The 25,326-nt window shown below is 39.3% G+C and overlaps 1 protein-coding gene and 1 non-coding gene across 2 annotated transcripts in view; both read left to right on the top strand.

Annotated features, from left to right (window-relative positions):
- The first annotated feature begins 6,695 nt into the window (after positions 1-6,695).
- Positions 6,696-6,769, top strand: TRNAT-AGU. The gene has a single exon. It is a non-coding gene; the product is annotated as a tRNA-Thr (tRNA).
- Positions 6,770-13,247: 6,478 nt separating this feature from the next.
- LOC114023671 (ovochymase-2-like) overlaps positions 13,248-25,326 on the top strand; it is a 51,280-nt gene continuing 39,201 nt past the window's right edge. Inside the window, exons 1-7 of the mRNA XM_027836435.1 lie at positions 13,248-13,297; positions 16,477-16,586; positions 19,911-20,002; positions 20,289-20,461; positions 21,163-21,258; positions 21,417-21,568; positions 22,533-22,728. Of these exons, the coding sequence (XP_027692236.1) occupies positions 16,482-16,586; positions 19,911-20,002; positions 20,289-20,461; positions 21,163-21,258; positions 21,417-21,568; positions 22,533-22,728 (814 nt within the window). The 5' untranslated portion in view covers positions 13,248-13,297; positions 16,477-16,481. The remainder of the gene's footprint in view (positions 13,298-16,476; positions 16,587-19,910; positions 20,003-20,288; positions 20,462-21,162; positions 21,259-21,416; positions 21,569-22,532; positions 22,729-25,326) is intronic.

The raw sequence follows: 25,326 nt of genomic DNA on the forward strand, positions 1-25,326 counted from the left end.
CTTTAATACCTCTTCCAGTTCTACATTCTTTGCTTTCCTTTAAGCCTTCTCCTGGCAGAATATCCCGTTTGGCAGGTCATCTTCTGGCATTGTTTCATGTCCCCTCACCATCTCTGCCCCACCTTGGACCTTTGAATCAACATATTTCCTAAAACGTGGCAGCCAGAAATAAATGAACCATTTAATAGGTAAAGACACCAGAGGAGATTACTATTGCACCCTACGGTGTGCAATGATCTTTTCTCTGGCTGCATTGTCAACACATCAGTGGGGACTCCACTGATCTTGAACTCCACTAAGACCTCATTTTTACATGAATTTTTAACCATGCCTTCCCCCATCTTGTATTGAATGCAATTGATTGTCTTTGGAGAAAGATGGCATAATAACCTGGACAGCTGTAATAATTCCTGATTGGCTTCATTACTTCCCATCATTACTTCTCTTCAGCTACTTCATCTTCTTCATCTACCCTCCATAAATTTGTCTAAATTATCTTTCTATTGCTCAGAAATTATGGGGACTATCTGTGCATGACTTACAGAATGAGAGAGATCTGCAGTACTTAATCAAGTTATGGGGAGAGAGAATGACAACCATTTCCCCTCCCTTTCTCTCTCTCCAGGAGGAAATTGAATATGCTTGTTGAGTTATTTACTCACTTGAAGTCTTGTTTCCTCCCAACTCTTCCAGGCTTGAGGACAGGGGAAGTGGGAAAACTCTGCAAGTTTCCATCTTTTCCTAAGTCTTCTCTTTTGTTTTGAAGTCTTTAAAATACAACAAAACCTGTCAGTCAAAGAGACCCTAAGCAGTTTGTTGTACCTTACTTAACGTTCACAAATACATATATAATAGAGAAGGGGAATTTTCCTTCAAAGGAGGAGAGACATTTTATACAATTGAGCTCCACTAGGGGTTGGAGCAGAGAAAATTAAAGTGGGGAGACTGGTGCTGGATCTTCACTAACCTCCCAGAAATATCTGGGACCAAATTTAGACAGATATCCCTAGGTCAGGGGTGGGGAACCTTTGGTCTTGAGGCCATATATGACCCTCTAGATTCTCAAGTGCAGCCCATTGACTGAATCCAAACTTCACAGAACAAATCCCCTTAATAAAAGGTTTTGTTCTATGAAACTTGGACTCAGTCAAAAGGCTGCACCCAAAGACCTAGAAGTCTACATGTGGTCTTGAGGCCACAGGTTCCACATCTCTGCCCTAAGAGATCTGTTCCTTTTGGGGGTGGGGGGAGATCAGACGCAGAATGTCAGGCTAGAAGTGAGCTATCATTTTTAATGTGAGAGGTTTGGGAAGCTCCTCAGTTTTGCAGGTTTCCTGGACCCCAAATTCTAATGGGGGGAGGAGCAGGAAGGAGGGAGTGAGGTTGCCACCCATGCAGCAGTCTTGCCTAATAGAGAAGGCTTCAAATGAGTTACTTGTAGCCTAGCTGCGGTTCCAGTGCCTAAAATTGCTCAAAAGCTCCCCCAGGTGGTTAGGGAATCATAGTGTCCAGAGCAATCCATGTGGTCATTTTACTCTACTCTGTCACAGTCCCTCTGCATCTGAGGTATTGCATTTAGTAATGGCTGCCACATTTTAGGAAATACGTGGCTAACCTAGATTGTTCAAAGATGATGGTGAACAGACAGGAGATTTGGGATAGAGAACAGAAGCCAGATGGAATCATAGGGTATAGGGCTGGGAGAGTGCCTAGAGATCATCTAATCCAACTCCCTCATTTTGGAATGATAAAATCAAAGCCCACAGAGGAAAACTGACGCACCTTGGCCCACTCAGCAAACAAGTGGTAGAGCTGGGGTGACAACCCAAGTATTCTGACTCAAATTTAAGGTTGTCGATACTCATGTTCTCGCCCTCAATAGAGAGAGGCAAAGTCAAAAACAACTGCTCCTCTGCCCCAATCTTGTTAAGATGACCAGGGAGCTCCCCTGACCAATCCTTAACACTTTGGATTTAGTTTGTTATGGTTAAAAACCTGCCACAACTGCCTAGAAGTCTCTTCGGGGTTTCATGTTTACTAGATCATATGGCCACTTATTTCTTTTTTTATTTTTATTGCTGCTCACTCTCTATATGCTGCTCTCCATTACTATGTATGATAATCATTTTAGCTCTTCAGAATCTATTTTTTTGTTTCTTTTAAAAATTTTGTATTAATTTATTTTTAGTTTTTAACATTCACTTCCATAAGCTTTTCAGTTTTGAATTTTCTCCCCCTCCCTCCTGTCCCCCTTCCCCAAGACAGCGTGCAATCTGATATAGGCTCTACATAGACATTCCTATTAAACATATTTTCACATTAGTCATGTTGTAAAGAAGACTTAGAACTAATAGGAGGAACCACAAGAAAGAAGAAACAAAACAAAATGGAAGAAAAAAAGCAAATAGTATGTTGAAGAATTAATTGTAAGATTTGAAAGTTAGCAGGGGGGTTGGTTATGAAAGGTCTTTGAAATAGGAGAATTCTCTATGCACATACATCATTCTTTTCAAAGAAATCCCATTTTTTTCCCTCTTTGCTGGAATTACTTTCCTTTCTTTCTTCAAAATTTCATTCTTTTTTTAAAAATTAATTTATTTTAATTTATCAACAATCACTTCCATAAGCTTTTGAGTTTTAAATTTTTCTCCCCTTCCCTCCCTGCCTCCCTCCCCAAGACTGCACACAATCTCTTCAGAATCTATTAAATTCCATGTCTTGCAGCCATTTAACGAAAATGGCAGAATATTGGTGTTACAAACTAATGGACTTTCACTTCTGGAAGAAGGTTGGGATCATTAAAGGAACTTTGCAATTTCCTGAAGGTAAATGAAACCACTCTGTTCTTGTTTAATCTTGGATTCAACTTGTCCATTTATCTGTCCCCAACATATATATTGATGAGGTTGTCCCTCTAATTGCATTTCCTGACCTGGGCAATAGACATTCTTCTACGTGTTTCTGTTGTTTGGATGATTGGGACAAAGACTTCTGAATGATTATGGATCTCTTCTGTAAGGATTTGTAATGTCCTAGAGCTTGGGGGAACTAGCATGTCAACTACAAACAGGAGCATTTGGAGGACCTCATAATCTATTTAGGAAATCTCTCTTAAATTTGGAATTTGTGCTAGATTTCTTGTTGTAGTGGTGGATGCATTTGATGGTCATATTTCTCTCTGAACCAGGTTTTCCCTTTCAAAGTATATAAAATAATTATGTTATATAGAGGGGAGTGACCTTGTTGGAAGACAGCCTTTAAGAAAGTGCTTTGCTCTACCAAAACAATTTAAAAAAATACTCAAAACCATAAGCACAGTGGGACTTTGCATTCTCTACATGGCTGGTGTTGTAAAACCGAAAATTGATTTTAATTCTATTTTGCTAAGACTTAATCAAGCTAGGTTTAATATTCTCTTTCCTGCCTCTTCCCCCTTGTAAACTTCACCCACCTCCACCTTTGTAACTCCACCCATCTTTCCCTTTTCAGAGAAAACTGGTTAACCTAAAGGTCAAATCTTATTAATTTAAAATATTGTAGTAACTCCCATCACCAGACAACTGCTCCCATTGCCTGGGAACCTCTGTCTTGTAAGTCTGATCACAAGACTTTACTGTGGATAAAGAGGTTTCAGAAGGGGTGATCCAAATGATTTAATCTCTATTCTGACTATGTCACAAATAGACAATCAGAAGACATATCTATGTAGCTTGAAATTTTGCTGTGTCATCTTGTTAATTGATAGAAAATACCTCACTTGGGTATTTAGTGTTACTGAGGTAGTTAGTCACTGACCCATTTTGTTAGTAGATTTGAGCTGTTCTAAAAAACTGATAATGCTGGGAACTGTGTGTCAGTTTACTTTAATTTTCAATTGTTCAAATTTTCAAATAAAAATGGGGAACCACTAAATCATACATAAGGATCCCTATAGGCTGCATATTGACTTAAGAAACCACCTATTAATTTTATGTTTTGTGTTATTTTATTAAACATTTCCCAATTACATTTTAATCTGGTTCTAGCAGAACTAGGGAATGTGGGCCAGCTCAGAGGTGTGGTATTTTACACCTCTGCTCTACATCTTTCAGCCAAATTTGTGATGGTAAATATTAGGTTTATTGTGAAATATTGATTGTGAAAGCTAATACCTTTGTTCTGGATGCCCTCTACGCATGGTAGCAAGGAGTCCTGCAGTGAAAACAGTACTGGACCTGAAGTCAGGAAGACTTGCATTCAAGTTTGGCCTTGGACACTTACTAGCTATGTGATCCTGGGCAGTTCACTTACCCACTTTCTGCCTCAGTATCCTCATCTGTAAAATGGGGTTACTAATAACTCCTACATCCCAGAATTGTTGCAAAATTAAAATAAGAGTATTTGTAAAGCACTTTGAAAAAGTGTTAAGTAAATTCTGGCTATTATTATTATTGTTAGGTTGATAATTTTATAGTAGGCCAGTTTGCGATAGTACATCACACACGAAGTAAGTGAAATACTGGTGGGATATTTAGCAGTTAACCAAAGGAAGTTTATTTAGCCATACTGGGAAAAAGGCAGTGAAGATATAGCTCTGATTAGGCTGAACATAACTTCCTTGACTCTGTGTTGCCCATGATGGGCAAAAAACTGAAGGAGAAACTGGAACTTCTCATGGCTTCTTTGCACTTATGCAACCAGAAAGCTACATCAATGGACTGAGCCTTTAGTCTTTTGACCCAATGGAGTCTCTAGGCTGGTTTCAATAAATTTTATGGAAATGAATGTACCTATTTTACATGTGAGGGGAATGTTGGTAGAGTTCTTCCAACTACACATGTAGAAATAATTCGCATGTAAATTTTAGATAGTAGATAATATAGGCTCCCTCAGATTAATTTTTTCTTTTGGTATTAATAAGATCCAAGTATTTCCCCATAATTTTGTTATCCATACATATCCCTATGTAACTATAATTCAATGCCCTCACAATTGTTTTGCCCCCAGTACAAATCCTCCCCCACCCCCCCTTTCATTTGGTATAATCCAACTGCTTTTCCCAGCTTTGTTCTCTTCCATGCCACTTTTAGCATCTCTAAAAAGACATTTTGGATTGTGCTGTTAGCCCAAGTATGGCAGCTCTACTGTATTTGATGGTAAAAAAAAAAAAGTTTATAAACTCTACTCTTGGTTGTTTTCCTTGCGTTATTTTCCCCCTTTTTTCTCTTGGAGGCAATGAGGGTTAAGTGACTTGCCCAGGGTCACACAGCTAGCTAGTAAGTATCTGAGGTCCGATTTGAACTCAGGCTCTCCTGACTCCAGGATTGGTGGTGCTCTATCCACTGTACCACCTAGCTGCCCCTCTAGCATTTTTTATTAAAATTCCCTTGGGGTGACTTTGCTTAGTTAGATCGCTCCCCAAGCTTTCTTTAAACTGATTTTGTGCTGAGTATGTTGGCACACACCTTTAGTCTCTGCTACTCTGGAGGCTGACTCTGGTGGATTGCTTGAGTGCTAGAATCCTGAAGTTTGATATCAGTATGGTGAATCACAGAAGTATAAAAACCCCAGCTTACTTTGAGGGGTGAATCAGCCCAGGTTTAAAAAATAAAAAATAATAGGGCAAGTTAAACCTTCTCCGCTGATCAGTATTGGGGTCACTGCACTTCCAGCCTGGGTGAGATAGATGGTCACAGATAAACAAAATGATTTTACCTTCCATTGTTTCTCTTTAATTCATTAGGTAATGCTGATCATAATCTTGCACAATTCTTTTCTGTAAGATGATGCAAAAGAATTTCTATTCTAAACTGGTGCTGTCTGGTGACCAATCTCTCTTTCCTCCGCCAGTCAGTCAAGTGTTTGTTGACTACCATCATTTTTAGCTCTTGTACTCTGTTACTGGTTACACCTCTGTATAAACTTCTAAACAACAGTTGACGTCTTTTCTCCATTTTTCATTACCAACAACATGCTCATGTCCCAGCTCTGCTACTTAATATCTTCTTTAGTCTGAACAAATCGATTCACCTATCTAATATTTAGGTTCTTCATCTAGCAAATGAGGGGATGGGAGTGGATAACCTTTGAGCTCCTCTCCAGTTCTAAATCTACAATCCTAGGAAAGACATTATACACATTGTAAAATTAAAAATTAAATTAATTAAAAATTTAAAAAAAAGTTTAATTGGCTCCTTTTGGTTTGATATCTCCGACATTTCTGGCTTTCCCCTTTCTCCACTGCTACCCTGTCTGAATTAGCCCATTAGATTAAGAACTGTAAAGAACCAGATGTTGTCATGCTCTGGGATATTCAGAGAGATTTTAAATTCTCTATCCCTGGAGATTTGGTTCATTTAAGTTAAACAATGTTTATTAAATGGAGGCTGGATTGTCACTGGTCCAGGAAGTTGGAGAGACATGAGTTGCACTGGACTGCTTCTGAGGGACCTTACACCTCTAAGATTATCTAAATCTGTGACTCTGGGTCGGCTGGACACTCTGGAAGGGATGAGGAAGAAATCACATTCAACTCCTCTTGTGTCGAGGCTAAGTTCTAAGTTGTATTTTCAACGTATCCCAGAGAACGTGAGACTGTGAAGGAGCGATATTTCGATACTGGAAACCTACAAAATCTTTCCCCTAACTTGCTCTTAAACCCTGACAGAAACAAGCTACACACCTTTCTAAGTAGACTCAACAACCTTCACCACTCGGGCTCCGTGGCTTAGTTGGTTAAAGCGCCTGTCTAGTAAACAGGAGATCCTGGGTTCGAATCCCAGCGGGGCCTTTATTTTCAAAACTCCGCCTACTCAAATTGTGTTCCCTTCGGGTGATGCTTCATCCCTTAGAATTTCATGCTTTCCTCACGGCTGGCAAACCCTGGGGGTCCACCACAGAATGGTACAACTTGAATCCGAATTATAAACCAGTATGGACAACAATTTAATTCCTTCAGTGCTCTCGGAAGAACAATTTACACTCCCAGGCATGCTGGAACTCAAGGTTGCCTCTGAAGATTCTTCCAACTCTAAGACTGTGACTCCTTTGAATCAGGGAGGATGGGGCACCCTCACAGGGCTACAACTTTCTGCCTTTCTGCTTTAACCTTTGGGCACTTGGGATCGGCGAGAAGGAGCACTTTCTTTCTTGGCTCTCTATCAAATAAAAGAAAAACAAGCTACGAGCACATAAGATGCTCCATGAGCTCATAACCGTGCTACGTGGGCCACGGATTGTAACCACGAGGCAGGATTGTAGAGAATTTAGGGCACAGAGGTGTTATTCTTCTATTGCCCGCTAGGCGGCAGAAGGAAACCATTCTAGGTTTCCCAAATTGAAGCCTGCTTCATAAATGATCGCAGAGACCATATATTTTCAGGGACCCAGATCTGACTTCTTGTGTGCATTAAATATAGCAGTATCTTATCTATCTCCCCCCATACCGGACAGTCTTGACTTTGTCTAGAGGCAGGGACATTCTTTAATCAGTGTCTAGTATAGAGCCTTACCCATAATAGGTGCTTAACATATACTTGTTCAAATGAATTGTATCCTACAAACCCAGGAAATGTGTCACAGGCTAATGAAAGTGACTTGGTTTTCCTCATCTTTAAAGTGGTACCTACCTCGCAGTGTGATTGTGAGGATCAAATGAGAAAGCTCATGTAAAACAATTTGCAAACCTTACATTGCTATATAAACAAATGTTAGCTATTAATACTTGAGTTGAACCTTGAGGACCAGGTAGAGTTCAATAGGGGTGAAATAATTAAGGCCAGGTCCACAGCAATTATATATATATATATATATATACATATATATACATATACATATACATATACATATACATATATGTGTATACACATATGTATGTGTATGTGTGTGTTTGTAATTGTATATACCATATATAATGTATTAAATTCCCAAGTATTATATGTTATAGATTGTTATATATAATCAAATGTAATATTTGGTGAAATTCAGAAAAAATATGCATACAATACAAGATCATGTTATATATTATCATTATATATAATTATGAATTTAACAATCAACAAACACAAGCATTCTAATACATTGGAAATACAAACTTCCCAAAGGTTTCTTTTTATGAGAAAAAAACAACAAAAGAGGACTACATGCATGCCTGACTTCTGTTACATAAAGTTTTCAAAGTATGTGTTAAAATTTAAAATACAGTAATAAAACTGTGCTGTCTGTGTCCCTTCCTGTTTTCCTTTTTTGTTTTCTTGTTTTCTTTTGAATATTTTATGGATGCTCTTTAATTCCTTTATTTTGTATCTCTATCACTATTACTAATTCCTCTCTCCCCAACCCTGCACCCACCAAGCTTGCCTTGTAACAAGTAAGTACAGTCACATAAAACAAATTGGCCATGCATGAAATTATTTCTTACTCTGTACCTTTAGTGCACCATTTCTCTGCCAAGATGCATGCTTCATCACCAGTCTTCTAAAGTAATGATTATTTTCTGTGTAGAGCAGAGTTCTGAAGCTCTTCAAATTCATTTTCTTTTACAATATTGTTGTCATTGTGTACGTTGTTTTCCTGATTCATATACCTCATGGAGCAACCATGGGAGTGGATTTGTAGAAGTCAGCCTAGCCATGCCCTGGGAAATGAACCAATCCCTGTGTGTGACATGGTTACTAAACTGGTAAATCAGGAGAATGCTGTAGATATCATACTTAGATATTAATAAGACATTTTCCAAAGTATCTATTATTATTTTTGCGGAAATGATAGAGCAAACTAGACTAGTTTAAGGATGGATCCAGACCTGGTGGAGTGTCTGGACTCAAAGAATAATCAGTGATGGTTCCATGTCAACTGGGATGGAGGTTGTTAATAGAGTGCCTCATGGATCTGTGCTTGGCCTTGTGCTGTTTAACATTTTTATCGGTGACTTGGACAAAGGCATAAATGACACACTTATTCAATTTTCAAATGACACAAAGCTGGGAGGGATAGCTATCATGTTGGATGACAGTCAGGATCTTCCCACTCCCCCAAAATGTTTACTGGCTAGGGATGAATCTAAGAAGAAATTTAATTGGCATAAACATAATCTCACTCCTGAGTTCAAGGAATCTATTTCACTAGTGTAATGTAGGAAGCATGATTAGACAACAGTATATCTGAGAAAGAGTTGGGGTTTTTAAAGGACCACAAGCCCAATATTAACAGTTTCACATTGCAACCAAGAAAGTGAATTCAATCTTAGGGTGCATTAAGAAAAAGAATAGCTTCCAAGAATAAAGAGGTGATAGTCTCATCATGCCTTGCCCAAATTAGATTACCATTGGAGTATATTATGTTCAGTTCTGGGGTCCTCATTTTAGAGAGGACTTTAATAAACTGAAAATTGGTCAGTGGAGTGCACCTTGGATCATAAAGCATTTTCAGACATTGCCATTTGAAGATTTTTTTTTTTAAATGAACTGGGCATGTTTAGCCTGTAGGAGAGAAAGCAGGTGGAAGAAAGATAGCTGTTTTCAAGTACTTGAAAGGCTGTCACATATAAGAGGGATTCAACTTCTTTTGTTTGGCTCCAGAAGGCAGAACCAGGAAGGATAAGTTAAAGTTGCAGAGGCAAATTTAGCTTGATGTCAGAAAAACAAACAAACACACTTCTAACAATTGGAATAACCCAAAGAAATCCCAAGAATAATAATGTCTTCTTCATTAGAAGTCTCGATGCTGAATGATCATTTGTCATGTGTTTTGTACTAGGGATTTTTTCCCCCCATGGGTTTGACTAAATGATCACTAAGGGTCTTTTTAACTCTGAAATTCCATGACTTTGATTTAGACTTGAAGTCTAGGAGTTATGTGGGATTTATCCTTCTTCCTCAAATCCAAATTCCAATACCAAATTGTATTTTTCTTGCATTTTATGCAATTTTCTCACATTTCACCCCTTCCTTCAATTTTCCCAACCCTAGATAAGAATAGCTAATATCTACATAGCACTTAAGACCACTAGGTGGCACAGTGGATAGAGTTCCAGGTTTGGAATCTGGAAGACTCATCTGCGTGAGTTGTATGACCTTTGGCAAGGTGCTTAATCCTGTTTGCCTCAGTTTCCTCATCTGTAAAATGAGCTGGAGAAGGAAATGGCAAACCACTTCCTTATCTTTACCAAGAAAACCCCAAATGGGGTTGTGGAGAGTCGGACACAACTGAAAATAACTGAACAACAACAAAATATAACACTATATAACATGGTAATGTGCCAGACACTGTGCTAAGCACTTTACAATTATTATCTCATTTGATCCTCACAACAAATCTGGGAGGTAGAGGCTGTTATTATTCCCATTTTACAGATGAAGAAACATAGGTAAACAGATGGTAAGTGACTTGCCTAGGGTTATGCGGCTAGAAAGCTTTTGAGGCCAGATTTGAACTCAGATCTTCCTGACTCCTGGCCACGTGCTCTATCCATTGTGCCACCTGTTACAAGAGATTTTTAACTTCTCTCTCCCTCTCCAGTCTCTTCCCACTTTACCATGTATGTCACAAAAGTTTCCAGAGAAAACTTCCTTACATGTAGATGTGATTATAATTATTTTGCCTGAAAATCTTCAACAACTCTTTATTGTTCTCTAAATAAAACCTAAACAGTTTAGCTTGGTATTCAAAATCCTCTATTCTCTGGAGACCTCTTGCCTTTCTAATCTTATCTTACATTAATTTCTTCCACATGTTCTATGTTCCAGCCAGACTGGGCTACTCCTTGTCCCCTTGAACACGCCCTATTCTTTCTTGCCTCCACACCTTTGCTCAGACTATTGCCTATGCTTGGAATTCTTTTTCTCAGAGCCCTTCCCCTATCTTTGACTTCTATCAAAGCCTTTTCTCACCCTCCTATTTGAAAATTGCCTTCTCTTCATTGGAACTCTCATAGCTCTTTGTACGTCAATGATAAATTTAGAATATCTATTTTATATTATAGTTATGTGGCTATATTTCACCTCTTCTACTACATTGTGTCAGAGACTGTTGTTTCATGCAAGGATCACTAGAACTGGGGTTAGAAAATCTGGGTTCAGGTTCTGACTCCATGATGTACTAGTTGTATGATTGCAAGCAAGTAACTGAACCTCTTTGGCAGCTATGTGGCACATTGGATAGAGTGCCAGCCCTGGAGTCAGGAAGATCTGAGTTCAAATCTGGCCTCAGACACTTCTTAGCTATGTGATCCTGGGCAGGTCACTTAACCCTGTTTGCGTCAGTTCCTCATTTGTAAAATGAGCTGGAAAAGGAAATGGCAAATGGGGTCATGAAGAGTCAGACATGAATAAAAGCCATTGAACATCATCTATAGCTTGGTGCAACAATATTTAACTTTGCCATTGATTGATTAAGAGGACTGAAAGGGGTAATGCCTATGATGTAGGATGGTCAGACATGGTCCTTCTTTCCTACTCCCTCCAAAGGGAATGTCAATAGGAATAGCCTGAGTGGATGGTAACTCCAAAAGCTAAGACTTCTAGGCATCAAAGGAATTGTGTCAAATTACAGGAGCACTCTTATCCAGTTTGCCCAATGGGATTATTCTCTTCATAGGTATGGATTGCTTTTTTTATTTTTACAATGGATTGTAATGTGCATTTTATTAGCTCATTTATTTTTTAGGTAGAGGGATAGCAGACCACTCATGGCCAGTCTGTACTTATGGGCAGGGACAGCACACAAAGTTCAAGATTAGAACAAATGGCTAGGAATCCAGGTGGTTATGCCACAGAAGTATCTTTGTCCTCACTCTACACTTTGTTTTGATGCCTGTATTTTGGAGTTAGGTAAATTCTTGGAGGGTGAGTCATGCCTCTTTATTTTGAATATATGAGTGAAATATAAAAGTAAGTAAAACTCCATATAACTGTAGTATGTTATATAGTCTCTAAGAAACTACCACTCTCAGAGTGTTACCCCAGGTTTGAGGCACTTTAAGGGTTAGAATCACTGAAGGCCATATAGCTCATTGACCCATACCTATGTAATTTTTTTTAAACCAGCCAATCAGGAGATACATTAGTTCAAACAAAAGCTATGTCCTCAAATACCACAGTAAACAAAATAATAAAAGTCCTCCATGCATACAAGGTATATATCCTTCCAAGGATTGCTGTATAACATGTGGAAAGGGCACACGTGAGTTGGGAAAACACATGGAGGTAACCTGTGTGACCAGAGACCATGACAGAAGGCACACATAGGGAACTTGTATGACCAGGGTACATGAATGGTCATGGCAAATCACTTATCTGATATTATAGGGCTGCTCATGTCCTCTAGTGATAACTTCACACTGCTTTCAGTTACTTTCTATTGGGCATCATGTCTCCATTTTCTCCTGGGTGCATGGCTCTGCTGGTATTGTGTTTGTTGCTGGGCATTGATCATTGCTGCCAACTTCTTGGATTTGCCTTTTCAGGGTTACCTTCAGCTCCTCTCTGCTAGGGTAAGGTGATTAGAAAGCCTTTCTCTGGTGGGTAGGCTGACAGTTATTTAGTCATACTAAAAGCTGTGAGCTACCACACCCAGGTAAAGGGCTGCTGAACAAAAGCAGGTGGACTGTCTAGATAATATCAAATCTTTTTTGATTCCTTGTATCTGGGGCTGAATCAAAGTGTAATCTCTGCAACAAGTTTCTGACTTAGGCAGATAAATTTCCTATAGTTCCTATTTGACCCTTTATGGGGGTCCTGTGTCACAAAAACCAATTTCATAGGACTCTGCCAAAGAAACTCTATAGGAACTAAAGGGAAGTTGGGTTACGAATAAGAGCTGATTTTTAAGATCCTCTCAGTATTGTAATGCAAATAGATTTGACCAATAACAAAAATGAAGGAGGCAAGGTCTTCATCCTCTGTCCACCTGGTTTTCCATTGCTTTGCATATTTTTCAGTAGCAACCTCCTCTCTCCCCACAACACTTCCCTTCCCCAAATTCGGTGCTATATTTTGGCCAGTGAAATCTTACTGTCTTCCAATGCAACATTATTATTATTACTTTTATTTTTTACTATAGATTCTTTGTGGACAGGAACCATGACTAATTCATATCTATATCTCCTTTAATGACAGAACAGTGTTTCCTTGCTAGGTGCTTAATAATTACCTCTTGAACTGAACTGAATTGAGATGAAAGCCACTGTTTTTGAGGAAAAGGAATATTAGGATGTTGTAAAGCTAAGCTTTAGAGGACTGTGATCCACATGATGAAGTAATAAAGGAAGATTGGGAGTGCCCTGGAAGTCAGCAGAACAGTGACAAAGCTCACGGAGACAGTAAGTATCCTTTGTTCCCTGATTATTTTTCATATGTATTCCTCTTCTAATAATTTAGTGACATTTCTACCACTCAGTCAAGAAGACTGAAAAATGTTGCAGAATTGATCGTTTCCATTAAGTGAGGGCACTTAACCCCTGGGAACAGGAGTGTTCTCATATCAGGGGGGCAGTTATACTCAATGAAGGTTGGAAATAAATTGCTTAGAAGTGATTCTCCTTGATACTACTGGAAATGTCAGTGTGACCAACTGAGTGGTATGGACCTGCTGAAATGTGACATTTTACAATATTAGTCACCTCCTTGTCTTGGGTAGGCTGTTTCTTAGACAGCTTCCAATGTGGGTTAGTTATAATGATCTTAGCAAGAAGTCACTGTGCTTGGACAAATTCAGAAGAGCTAGATGTACGTGGCTAAGTACTTTATGGATTAATAAGTAACCTCCATTTTAATTGGCTGATTGCTGCTCTCTCCCATAGTTCTTTTCTGTCTACTCTCTCCTGAGCTTTCAGGGAGTCATCTCAGCCTTAAAATGTCAGGAACAACTTGGGAATTGATTTTACTTCTGGGAATGGTCTGTTTTGGAGCAGGAAACTATGCATCTCAGTCTCTTCTGAGAGGTAGGATTGAGATGAGCCATGATTACCTGTATCTTTTTGTGGAAAGGGTCTTCCTGGAAATATGTACAGGATTCTGGGATGAGAACTCATCATTTCTTTGCAGAAGCTCTCTGGGGGAATGCAAGGGGCAAATTGTACCATATGAGTATTGCTGAATTTAATTGTTTTATGTTGCATTTCATTAATTGACATTTGAACTGGGGGTGGAAGACTCCAGTTGAACTACATTAAGATTTCTTAGTAAATCTACAATAATTTTCATCATTTGAATGTACTGCCCAATGGCAGTAATTTCTAATCATTTAATTAGGAAAATAGTCAATGTTTTAGAAAAAATTGAATACCTTAGACAGATGTCATGTATCAACCTTCTGGAAAACATGAAATTTATAGCTACTCCAGCTTTTTCAAATGGTACTTTTCCCTTAAAAAAATAAGCCAACAGAGCTTCTTGACAAATTCCTTCCTGATTGTCTTGGTGCCAACCTCCAGAACCATTATGTTTCCTGGCTTTGCTTCAGTGAGTTTCACTTCAGGAAATAGTATATCTCGATTTTAAAACATTACAAAAATTATTATAAAAGTCATTCAGATGGTAGCGATAGAAAATCAGCTTATATCATTGTTTAAGGATTGTCTTCTGTTCCAAAGGAGTTAAACACAGAAGAATTATTTAAAGGGAGGGAGTAAGGGGGAAGTCAGATCGTGGAACTCAGGCTTTATGGACGTGGTTCAGGTCTGAGGCAGGTTGTTATGATAAGTCTAGGGAACTGAGCTTGACCTTCAGTTTCTGCCAGTAAAGTCCATTTTCCATGTCTGTGCGGGGGAGACTGGGCAGTTAGGTGGTTCAGTGGATAGATAGCTGGGCCTGAAGTCAGGAAAACTCATCTTCCTGAATTCAAATCTGGACTCAGATACTTACCGGCTATGTGACCCTGGCAAGTCACTTAACCTTGTTTGCCTCAGTTTCCTCATCTGTCAAATGAGCTGGAGAAGGAAATGGCAAATCACTCCGGTATCCTTGCCAAGAAAACCCCAAATGGGATCACGAAGAGTTGGATAGGACTGAAATGGCTGAACAATGACATAGCAGAAACTCCCACACGAAGTATGGTTCCTCAATTTGTATCAAACTTCAAAAGTGCTTACTTCCCCTATTTCATTGCTGGAAGATGCACTGCACAGTGTACTGGAGAGCAAGAATTTATTAAAAAATGTGTTCTTCCAAAAAAAAGGTGGTCTTTTTACTCTAGAGAGGGCTCTACCTTTAAGAAAAGAAGCCGAGGAATGAAAGAGGGAATGTCCCCTCCCCTGTTGAACTCCTGACTTCTTTTTCCTCTCCAAAGCCCCCAGGCCCTGTCTGCCCTCATTTCTTTATACTCTCTAGAGGAGAAGAAAGAGAGATCCATGTAAATGGACAAAGTTATGTGGATAAATTAAGAATGTCTGATAATACTGAATGCCTTTGCTGACAATTGTGCTCCGAACTGGGTGTTTTGTTTTATTAACTGACAATGTGTTTATTAAGGGCTACTGGACAAGGATCATAGAATTAAGAGCTAAAATGATCAACTCATGGTGCCCAGAGGGCTGAGATTTGCCCGTGGTCCTACAGTTGTACAAAGAGGATTTGAACCTAGTTCTCTGACACAAATTCAGTGCTTTTTTTGGTTTGTTTTTTACAATATCAAGTTACCTTTCAAAGTTACATAAAAACACCATACACCAACCAATTAACCTGGTGGGAGGAGGAGAAAGATTATGCAGAAACAGAATTTTTCCTTTTTTTTTCTTTCCAGATTCAGTAATGATTATTTTGATAGATTTTAAATCCTTAATAGATGTCAGTTGAATGAAATGTTAAGTCAGGAATACAACTGTCAAAATAGACATTATTAAGATATATATAAGTGCTTCTTAAACCCTAAAGTGCTACATAAATGCTGTTAACTTTATTATTATTCATTGTCAAGAGAACTAATTAAGCATTGAACCATTTCTGCTGGGTGTTAACCTGGGAAAGTCCCCTGTGACCCTAGTTTCTTAATTTGTAAGATGAAGGAAGGGATTGGACTAAAGAAATATTAAAGTCCATTTCAGCTTTGAGATGCCTGTATCCTTATTAGTTTGGTGATCATTTTTGGACATAGTTCATTTCTGGAACCTATCCCTAATATATGAAGACTATCGTGATACTCCTGCCTTTGGAAAGGATATTGTTAAATTATGTTTTATGATGTGGAAAGGAAAGAAGAACAGACTAGTGACGATATAGTAAAATCGGTAATATGGATTCCTTAGGGCATGACCAAATCTTTCACATGATGGTTTTGATTGTTTCAAGGTATAAGCTCTGTTCAGATTCAGTTCTGCTAGATTCACTCAGGAATAAAGGTAATTACCTTAAAATGGTAATTACTTGTAAGTGGGTAAAATAATCAGTGGAACCCTACTTTTACGCTGGTCAATGGGATTTTGCTTGAACTTCTGGTTCAGGAGTGTTCTCTGCAAGACTCTGGAATGTCGGGGAGCTCATTATCTGTTCATGCTTTCCCTAGGTCACATGTGTGGACAGAGTGCAGTAGACAATCAGCCTTGGGATTACTTGGGTCATTTTAGTCGAATTGTTGGAGGAAGCCCAGTTGAAAAAGGAGCATATCCATGGCAGGTAAGTACTAGGCAATGACTTGCCAGGAATGAATGACCTCTCAGAAAAAAAAATGTTTGCAGTATCTGAAGGGCTGTCAGGGAGTTTGGGGCCAGGCTATTATTCTTTGAAAACATGCTAAAGTGTGTGTTCCTTGCTATGTGCTCTAGATGGGCTCCTAAAAAGACATGCATTCAAAATGAAATGCCATCCCCCATATGTGCTTTCTGTTGTGCCTTTGTTCTTGCTAGTTCCTATAACTGGCATGCCCATTTCAACTCTCCCACTGACCCTATTTCCACATGTTTACACTGTCCATTCTTTAAGAAGGATCTCAAATGTCTTCTCCTTCATGAAACCCTCTTTGATACCCTTTGTCAGGAAAAGATTATAATGTACCTTTTCCTGCTTCATGTCTCAACTAGTATTTGGTTTACACCTTTTTCATATACTTTTCACACACTATTTTGGATTTATAGGCTCCTAGGATCAAAGATTTCAGCCAAAAGGGACCTTACAGGTTACTTAGTCCAAAATTCCATTGCACTGATGAGGGAACTGAAACCCAGAAAGATTAAATCACTTGCTCATGGTCACATAAGTAGCCAATGGCAGAACCAGAATTTGAACTCAGGTCTGCTGACTTCCAGCCTAGCACTCTTTCCTCTGCTGCCATTTGTGTCTGTGTCATATAGCCCTGACAAATCATGAACTCTGAGGTCAAGTGACTTATTTATTTCTGCATTTTCCCCAATACAGTGCTTTTCACTTAAAACATGTTAATTGATATTTAAATATATCTGAAATTATTTCCTCATGGGATTGCATTAAGAAAATAGACATACTTTCTCAAAGAAAGAAACTTAACCTCTGAAACACCAACAAGTCATAATCAGGTACATTTATACATTTAGAGTAAAATTTATAATTTTTCTAATAAAAATATTAGTCATCCTCATTGCCAGAATAAGAATGTAGCAAAAATTCTAAACACATATATTCCAGAAAAAGCAAAATTAGATGTATGATGGATGATCTTATTCCCTTGGTGATAATATGTATGCAGGGGAGTTAAATAATATTCCAGGAAACACAAGGAAAACCAAACTCCTGTGATTTAAATTCCTGATTCTCCTGGCTGTACAGACTTAGCAGGTACTTTCTTGTTGAACTGTAGATTTAATGCAAGGTCCTAGTCTTTCCATTTATGTATTTTTGTGCTTCTCCTCATGCATTGCTGTATTTGTCCTTATATAAAGTTTAAGTTTAAAGTTTATACTCCGTTCATTGTGACATCTAATTTTACAAATTCAATTTTTGCCCTTTATTTTCATTCTCCATGAATCATTGGTTGATATGGAAGGCCTATAATGAAATGAGGTCACTTCTGGGCTATAGAGAATTAGCTATTTTCCCATGTAGACATGCTTTTTTCCACACCTCTGAGTCTCTCACTGTGTCTCCATCTACTTTTTCTATCTATATAGAAAATATGGACACATACTTCCACACATATCTAAATTATTTTCTAATTCTGTTTCAGAATAAACATGGATATGCCTAATGGGACACCTAGAAACTCATATTCTAAAACACAAATGGATGCTAGAAAGCTTAGGAATTGCTTTTCACCCAAAGGAATATTGTAGAAAGTAGGGTAATGAAGGGGTTGGGATGAGAGTTGAGTTTTTTGCATCAAATAATCAAGAATTGGAGATATAAGGAATATAGAATACTTGCCTTGAAATCTGGGGTGATCTTGGAGGAGCCGGAAAAGCTTCTGTACTTTTCTACTGCATTTTCCATGGGTCCTCTAATATTTTCCAAATATTGAAACTTTAGTATTTTTCTAATTTTTTCCCTTCAAAACACAAACATGACGTTGGTAGGTTTCTTGCATGAGCTTTTTTTCTAAGTCTGAAATAAGCCCTATTTTTGAGGCCATGCATATTCCCAGGAAATGGTGGGAAATTCCAAATATGGGTTAAAAAGTGCCTTTTGTCAGAGCCACCGGATTGGTTCTTACATCCAAGTGAGTGGGTTCACATTTACTAATTCCTCTCAAAGCCAGGATGATATAATGAGAGGCTTAGATAAGGTACAAACCAGGGTCAGGCTGAATTTCCAGAAGGTGCTGGACAAGCAGTGGACATAACTATCTCCTATGGTAATGGAAACAACACTATGGAAACCAGCACTGGTCACTGTTATGTAAGCAGATATCAGCCTAAGAGTGGGGTGGTGTCTGACGTACCCTAGCCTGCAATTTCTGGTTGTTCATTGTGCTTGCTATATGTAAGTCATCATGCTAGCTGCTATGAATACAAAGGAGAAAACACAAAACCCTTCCTATGTTCAAGGACCTTACATCCTACTATGAGGTTACATACATATAATATATGCTTAAAGTAACTGAAAGTAATTTTTTGGGGGAAGGTGGTAGAGAGCATTAACAGTTAGGGGGAAATCAAGAAAATCCCTTGAACTAAACCTAGACAGAACCTAGAGATTACAAAAGGTAGAGATGAAAGTGGAGAACATCCCCAGGAGACAGCCCAAACAAAATAATGAAAACAGGAGACAGAATGCCGCATCCAGTGAGCAACAAGAAGACCACTTTGGTCAGAATGTAGATTGCATGAGGGAGAGTAATGTGACAGAAGGCTTGAAAGGTAGACATGGGGCCTGATTGTGAGGGGCTTTAAATACCAAAGGAGTTTTTTTTGAGATGCAATAGCTTCTTGAGTAGTGCCATGACGTGTTCAGACCTTGTAACTACTATGAATTCTGGGTCACTATTTTGGGTCCTATTTAGTTTCTGGGGTTTTAAGGTTTGAGGATTTCTTGAATGTAGTTTTTCCCTCTACCTCTTTTTACATCTAAGCATGGTATGGTGGAAAAAGTAATTAGATACCAGGGAGACAAGCATGGAAGAGGGAAAAAGAGTACTTTATTGGGAGTCAGAAAACCTGGGTTTGGATCCTGTCTCTGTCACTTACTACCTGTTCTATCTTGGGCAAGTCATGTAACCTTTCTAGGTCTCAGTTTCCTCATCTTTAAAATGGAATTGGACTAGATGGGCTTTAAGGTCCCTTCTACCTCTAAACCTTTTATTCTGTGGTTTGTGTAATTAAAACCATTTAGTGGTTATGTGACTTTGGTCAAATCACTTTACCTTTCTGAGAACAGGAATCCTCATTTGTGTAGTTGGGCTGGGGACCCCTTCTCTGCCCAGTTTATAGTACTAATACAAAAATCAAATGAAGCTAGGGAGGAGAAGACTGTAATCTGTAAAGTATTCTCAAATGAAAGACATTGATATCATCTAAGATTTTTGTCCTTCAGGTGTCTTTGAAACGAAGAGAAAAGCACTTCTGTGGAGGAACTATCATCTCTGCCCAGTGGGTGATCACAGCCGCTCACTGTGTCTTGCATAAGTAAGAATGGACAGTCAAATGGTTGGAGGTCAGCTGGTATTTCCCCTTTGTCATGTAATTCATGGCAGAAATAGAGTACTTTTATGTTCAGAGTTGGAGGCAGGATAACTAATGGGACTCTCGAATTAGTTATAGGGCACATTATAATCTCCACACTTGGATAGAGGAGGAGTTCCCTCTGGCACTAGTCTAGATCCCTGCACTAATATTTAATTAGTACTGGTTAATGGCAGCTCTGTGGATGCTTATTCCCTTGTTTTCCTTAAACTACATTTCTTCTCTATAGGGATATGAAAACTTTTCTGAACGTTACTGCAGGAGAACATGATATGAATGTGGTAGAGCAAGGAGAGCAGACCCTTTCTGTGGATACTATCGTCAGACACCCATATTTCACACTCAGAAAACCAATGAACTACGACATTGCCCTCTTGAAGATGAATGGCACATTCAAGTTTGGTAACCATCAGAGGCCAGAGAGAATCCAGGCTTCCATCTCCTTAGCTCCCCTGGGTCAGGCCAGCTTGTTCTCTGACAGTCAAGTTCATGAGTACTTCATCTGTGAAGCCTGATCTAATTTTAGGTCTGGCTCTGACCTGAAGGTTGGGTAAAGACATTTTCTGAGCAATGGTCATTATCATTGCTGATAATTCTTCTCCATTGCAGTCCCATGTTTATAGAAGGTAAAGGAGAAGAGATCAAGGCTTTCCTTGATTCTAGTGTTTCTCTGGGACAGGAGTGGGGAATCTATGACCTCAAGGCCACATGTGGCCCTCTAGATACTCAAGTGCAGCCGTTTGACTGAATCCAAACTTCACTGAACAAATTCCCTTAATGAAAGGATTTGTTCTGTAAAACTTGGACTCAATCAAAAGGCTGTGCCCAACGACCTACAAGGAAGGCCACATGTGGCCTCAAGGCTGCAGGTTCCCCACCCCTGCCTAGGAGATGCTTCCCCTGTCACTCTGATGATAATTAAGGACTTGGGAAGGATGCTTGCCAAAAGGAGTATCAGAACAAACAAATTTAAGGGTCAAAGCAAATCTAAGAGGCCCTGACTACTCATAAAGATATAGCTGTATTTGTGTATCCTGCCAGGAAGTCTGAGGCCTGCGTATCTTCTCTAGGCTTGGACAAGTTCCTCTTTTCATTTCCTACAGGCCGATTTGTTGGGCCCGTATGCCTTCCCAAACAGGGGGAAACTTTTGAGCCAGGATTCATCTGCACCACTGCAGGCTGGGGTCGTCTGGAAGAGAGTAAGCAGCCCCCGTCTCCTCCCACTGGATCCACCAACAACTCAATACAACAAGCACTTGAACCTGAGCCCTGGGAACCTGGGTCTGGCAATCTCTATGTGAAAGAGACTAGTGGACTCCACGCTCCATTACATTTCCCTATTGGTTTGTTTTCCTAGATGGCCACCTCCCTCAGGTCTTGCATCAAGTGGACTTGCCCATTCTGACCAAGAGGAAGTGTGCAGCTATGCTGTTAACTTTAAAGAGGCCTATCAAGGGCAACACACTTCTCTGTGCTGGCTTTCCAGATGGGGGAAAGGATGCATGTCAGGTTGGTAGGGGAAAGCAGAGCCTGATTTGATAATTGGCTGAATTCTCAATCTGGTTTATTTTCCTGTGTGAGGGATGGATTCACCAATTCTTCATGATGACTCTGGAGGGCAGAAGGGCTGGAACTGGCAGCTGGTGAGTCTAGTGGGTTAAAGCAGAGCTAGAAAAGATAAGTCAAAAGCACATTTGGACTGTTGATTTGATCTTTTTCTCTCAGGTATCAAGTGGTGGGAGCTAAGAGGGATTACTCAGCTATAGGATAAGATAGCTACAGGTTACTTATTTCTCCTCTCACAAATGAAGAATGGCCAATTCTCTTATTTGATGACTGACTTATTCCGTTTATGGACTAGCCTGGCCAATGCCTGCTCTTCTCCTTGCCTCCTGTTGACAAGTCAACAAACATTTATTAGGTACCTAATATGGCCAGCTCTAGTCCTAAACACTGAGCCAGTAACCTTCATGTGATTTTCTTATTTCTTGAGCTTCAGTCATGGGATCTGGGAGGGGAGAAATAGAGAAACTTTACTTAGGGAGATTAATGCCTTCCTGATTACTGAAGAAACAACTAGAGAGAAAAGAGGGAGAAAGCGTAGGCTATAATAAGTTTTGAAGACAATTTGGGTACTTCATTTATCTAGACCAGGGGTAAGTAACCTGTGGCCTTCTAAATCCTTAAGTGTGGCCTTTTGACTGAATCCAAATTTGTTCTGTAACAAATATTGTTCTGTAAAATTCGGATTCAGTCAAAAGCTGCACTTAAAGATTTAGAAGGCCCCATGTGGCCTTAAGGCCACAGGTTCCCCACCCAGATCTAGACTAGTCCCATTTCCCTGAACTCATTTAACCCAGAGTTGAAGCAGGCTTCTTGTTTATTTTCATAGAAGTCCCAAGTCAAGGAGTGGAAGAAGTTCTGCTGGGTACTGATGCTGACATTGATGCCAACAGAGTTTCTCTTCCTATAGGGCGATTCAGGGGGCTCCCTGATGTGCAGGAATAAGCATGGGGCCTGGACTCTGGCTGGTGTGACTTCCTGGGGGATGGGATGTGCTCGCAGCTGGAGGCACAACTGTCAGAAAATCGCCAGTTACAGAGGAACTCCAGGGGTCTTTACAGACCTGACCAAAGTGCTTCCCTGGGTTCACAACACTATTGAAATTGGTAATAAAGCCAATGTCTTGTAGAGACTCAAGTTGTAGTGACTCTTTTCATAGGGGCAAAGAGTTTGTGGGGTTGGAGGTTGAGACCTAGAGAAATCAGAGGAAAGGCAGGTTCAAGCTTACGCTTTTGTGTCTCACAGAGCATATGAGAATTATTTATTCTCAATACGTCCTTCCAGAATAAAATGTATTTAATTCAGAGTTTCAATGGAAAATTAATACAATAATTTAGCAATTATTTTTAAAGTCCTGTAATTAGGAATACATTGATTTCCGATGTTATATTGTACCATCATCTTCAATTAAGTTAGCAAGATCCTTTGCAAGAAAATGAGGTGGTTGCACTAGAAATTTCTTAGGTCTCTCCTGTTCTAACATTCTATAACTATATGTGTATGTCACAACTAAAGTCTGTGAATTAGCTACATTATCTGTTGATGATCCTTTGATCTACCTTTTCTTCCTTTGGCTTCAGAGACACTACAGTTTTTTGGTTTTCTAGATACCTCTCTAGTCACTCTTTCTTGGTTTCCTTTGCTGGATCATCATCCTCTTCCTCACCATTTAGTTTAGGTGTTTTCTAAGAATCTGTTTCTCACCTTCTTATCTTCTATCTATACTTTCACTGATGATCTCATCTACTCCCACCACTTCAAATAGCACATCTATACAGATGACTGTCAAATCTACCTAAGTGGTTCTGATCTTTCTTCAGAGTTACATTCAGTCTTGCACCTCCAAGTGCCATGAGACATTGCCACCTAGATATCCTACTGCCAAATAAAACTGAACATACTTCAAACCTAATTCGCTATCTTTCTCCTTCAAAACAGATTTTCTTTATTATTTCTGTCCATGGCAGCATCTCCCATTCTTCTAATCTTGCTGTTACCTTAACTCTTCCCTTTCCCTTGCTTCCCACATTTAATTAGTTACTACATTCTGTCTATCTATCTAGGGTGGGGTGAATAATCAAAAGAACACTTTACTCCTGGACACAGTATTTAGAGGGTGTCAACAGCACAGCCTTTCAATACTGTAGAAACAACAGAGTTTAGCATTTATCAAGATTAGATAAAATAGAATTTACTGGATGGTAGGCTAGTGTAAGAACTTCCATTACTGTTCTCCCCCCTCACCAGGTTAGCTACTCAAGCAGTAGCCCCATCATGATGTGTTGGAGTCTCTACCTTTCCTTTCATGAGACTGTGTTCTTTCTTCCTTAAACAGAGGGCATCCTGTATGTTGCTTGCCATTGGTATGGCTTATAGCTCTTGTTCCATTATGGCATTCTTAGTCATGGCTTTGCCATCAATTCTGTATCCCTTCTATTTGTTCTCTCTCTTTTGATTGCCACCTCATTACCTCGCATTTGGAATTTTAAGATAACTGTCTTATAGTTGTCCATCCCCACTCTCCTCCTCTTCAATCCATCCTTCACACTGCTTTTAGAATAATCTTTTTTAAAAAATTCCTAGATCTGAGCATATTTTTCCTGTTCAAAAATCTCCAGTGACTCCCTCTTTCTTCATGAGGAAAGTTTAGACGTCTTTATCTGTCATTCAAGGGCCTCCGCCACTCAACATCACCCTATCTTTCCTATCTTATTTCCTAAAACTCCCTTCCAAATAATATAATCTAGTCCAACTGGCTTGGAGGCAACATGGCATGATAGATGGGTTATTGAATTTGAATTCAGGAAGGCATAGGCTTATATCTCATCCCAAACACTAGTTGTATGGGCCTGTATTACTTAACCTTTCTCTCCCTCAGTTTCCTCATATGAAAAACAAGGGGGCTGGACTTGATACTTATGGTTCCTACTAACTTGAAATCTCTGATCCTACAACAATTCTCTACCCTTCCCCTCCCCACTATAGAGTTTATCTTAACATCTTTGTGTCTTTGTTCAGGCTGTTCCTAGTTCCAAGAATGCTCATCCCTTCCCACCTTTGCCCATTTTACTCTTACCTATCTTTTAAAGTCCAACTCAAATATTACTTCATCTAGGAAGCTTTCCGAGGGACCCAAAATACCTTTCTAGAAAAGAAATCAGAAACCAGAAACCAGTCAGACATAACGTGTTTTTATCTGCCTGTGGTGATGGTCAAATAACAATAAAAGACCATTTATAGAGTTTTAGAAAATGCCTTATATTCATTATCTCATTTTAACCTCACAAAGGCTTTGTGACATTGCCACAGAGATGTTAGATGACTTACTTAAGGTAACATAGTAAACAAGAAATCTGAAATTAGAACTTATTCCTTGAAATACATTCTCTTTCTTCAATATGTGCTTCTGTCAACTTGACATTTGAGGAACATACATTGAAAGGTCAATTTTAGTACCACAGTTCTTGGAAAGGTATAGTTTGGATACCCATGGCAAGAGGTTGGGTGGGTCAAAAGATATAGCATGGTGTGGTGGAGAGAGTACTGGATTTAAAGTTGGACAGGGGGTTCAAATCCCAGTTTTGTTACCTGTGAGACCTTGGGCAAGTCCCTTGACCTCACTAAGCCTCAGTTTCCTCATTCATAAAATGGGACCCCTTCTAGCTTGAAATCTATGCTTCCATGATCCTGTGACAATTCTCTAT

This window comes from Vombatus ursinus, unplaced genomic scaffold, assembly GCF_900497805.2.
Source record: "Vombatus ursinus unplaced genomic scaffold, bare-nosed wombat genome assembly UNPS02014818.1, whole genome shotgun sequence".
Classification (NCBI taxonomy): Eukaryota; Metazoa; Chordata; class Mammalia; order Diprotodontia; family Vombatidae; genus Vombatus; species Vombatus ursinus.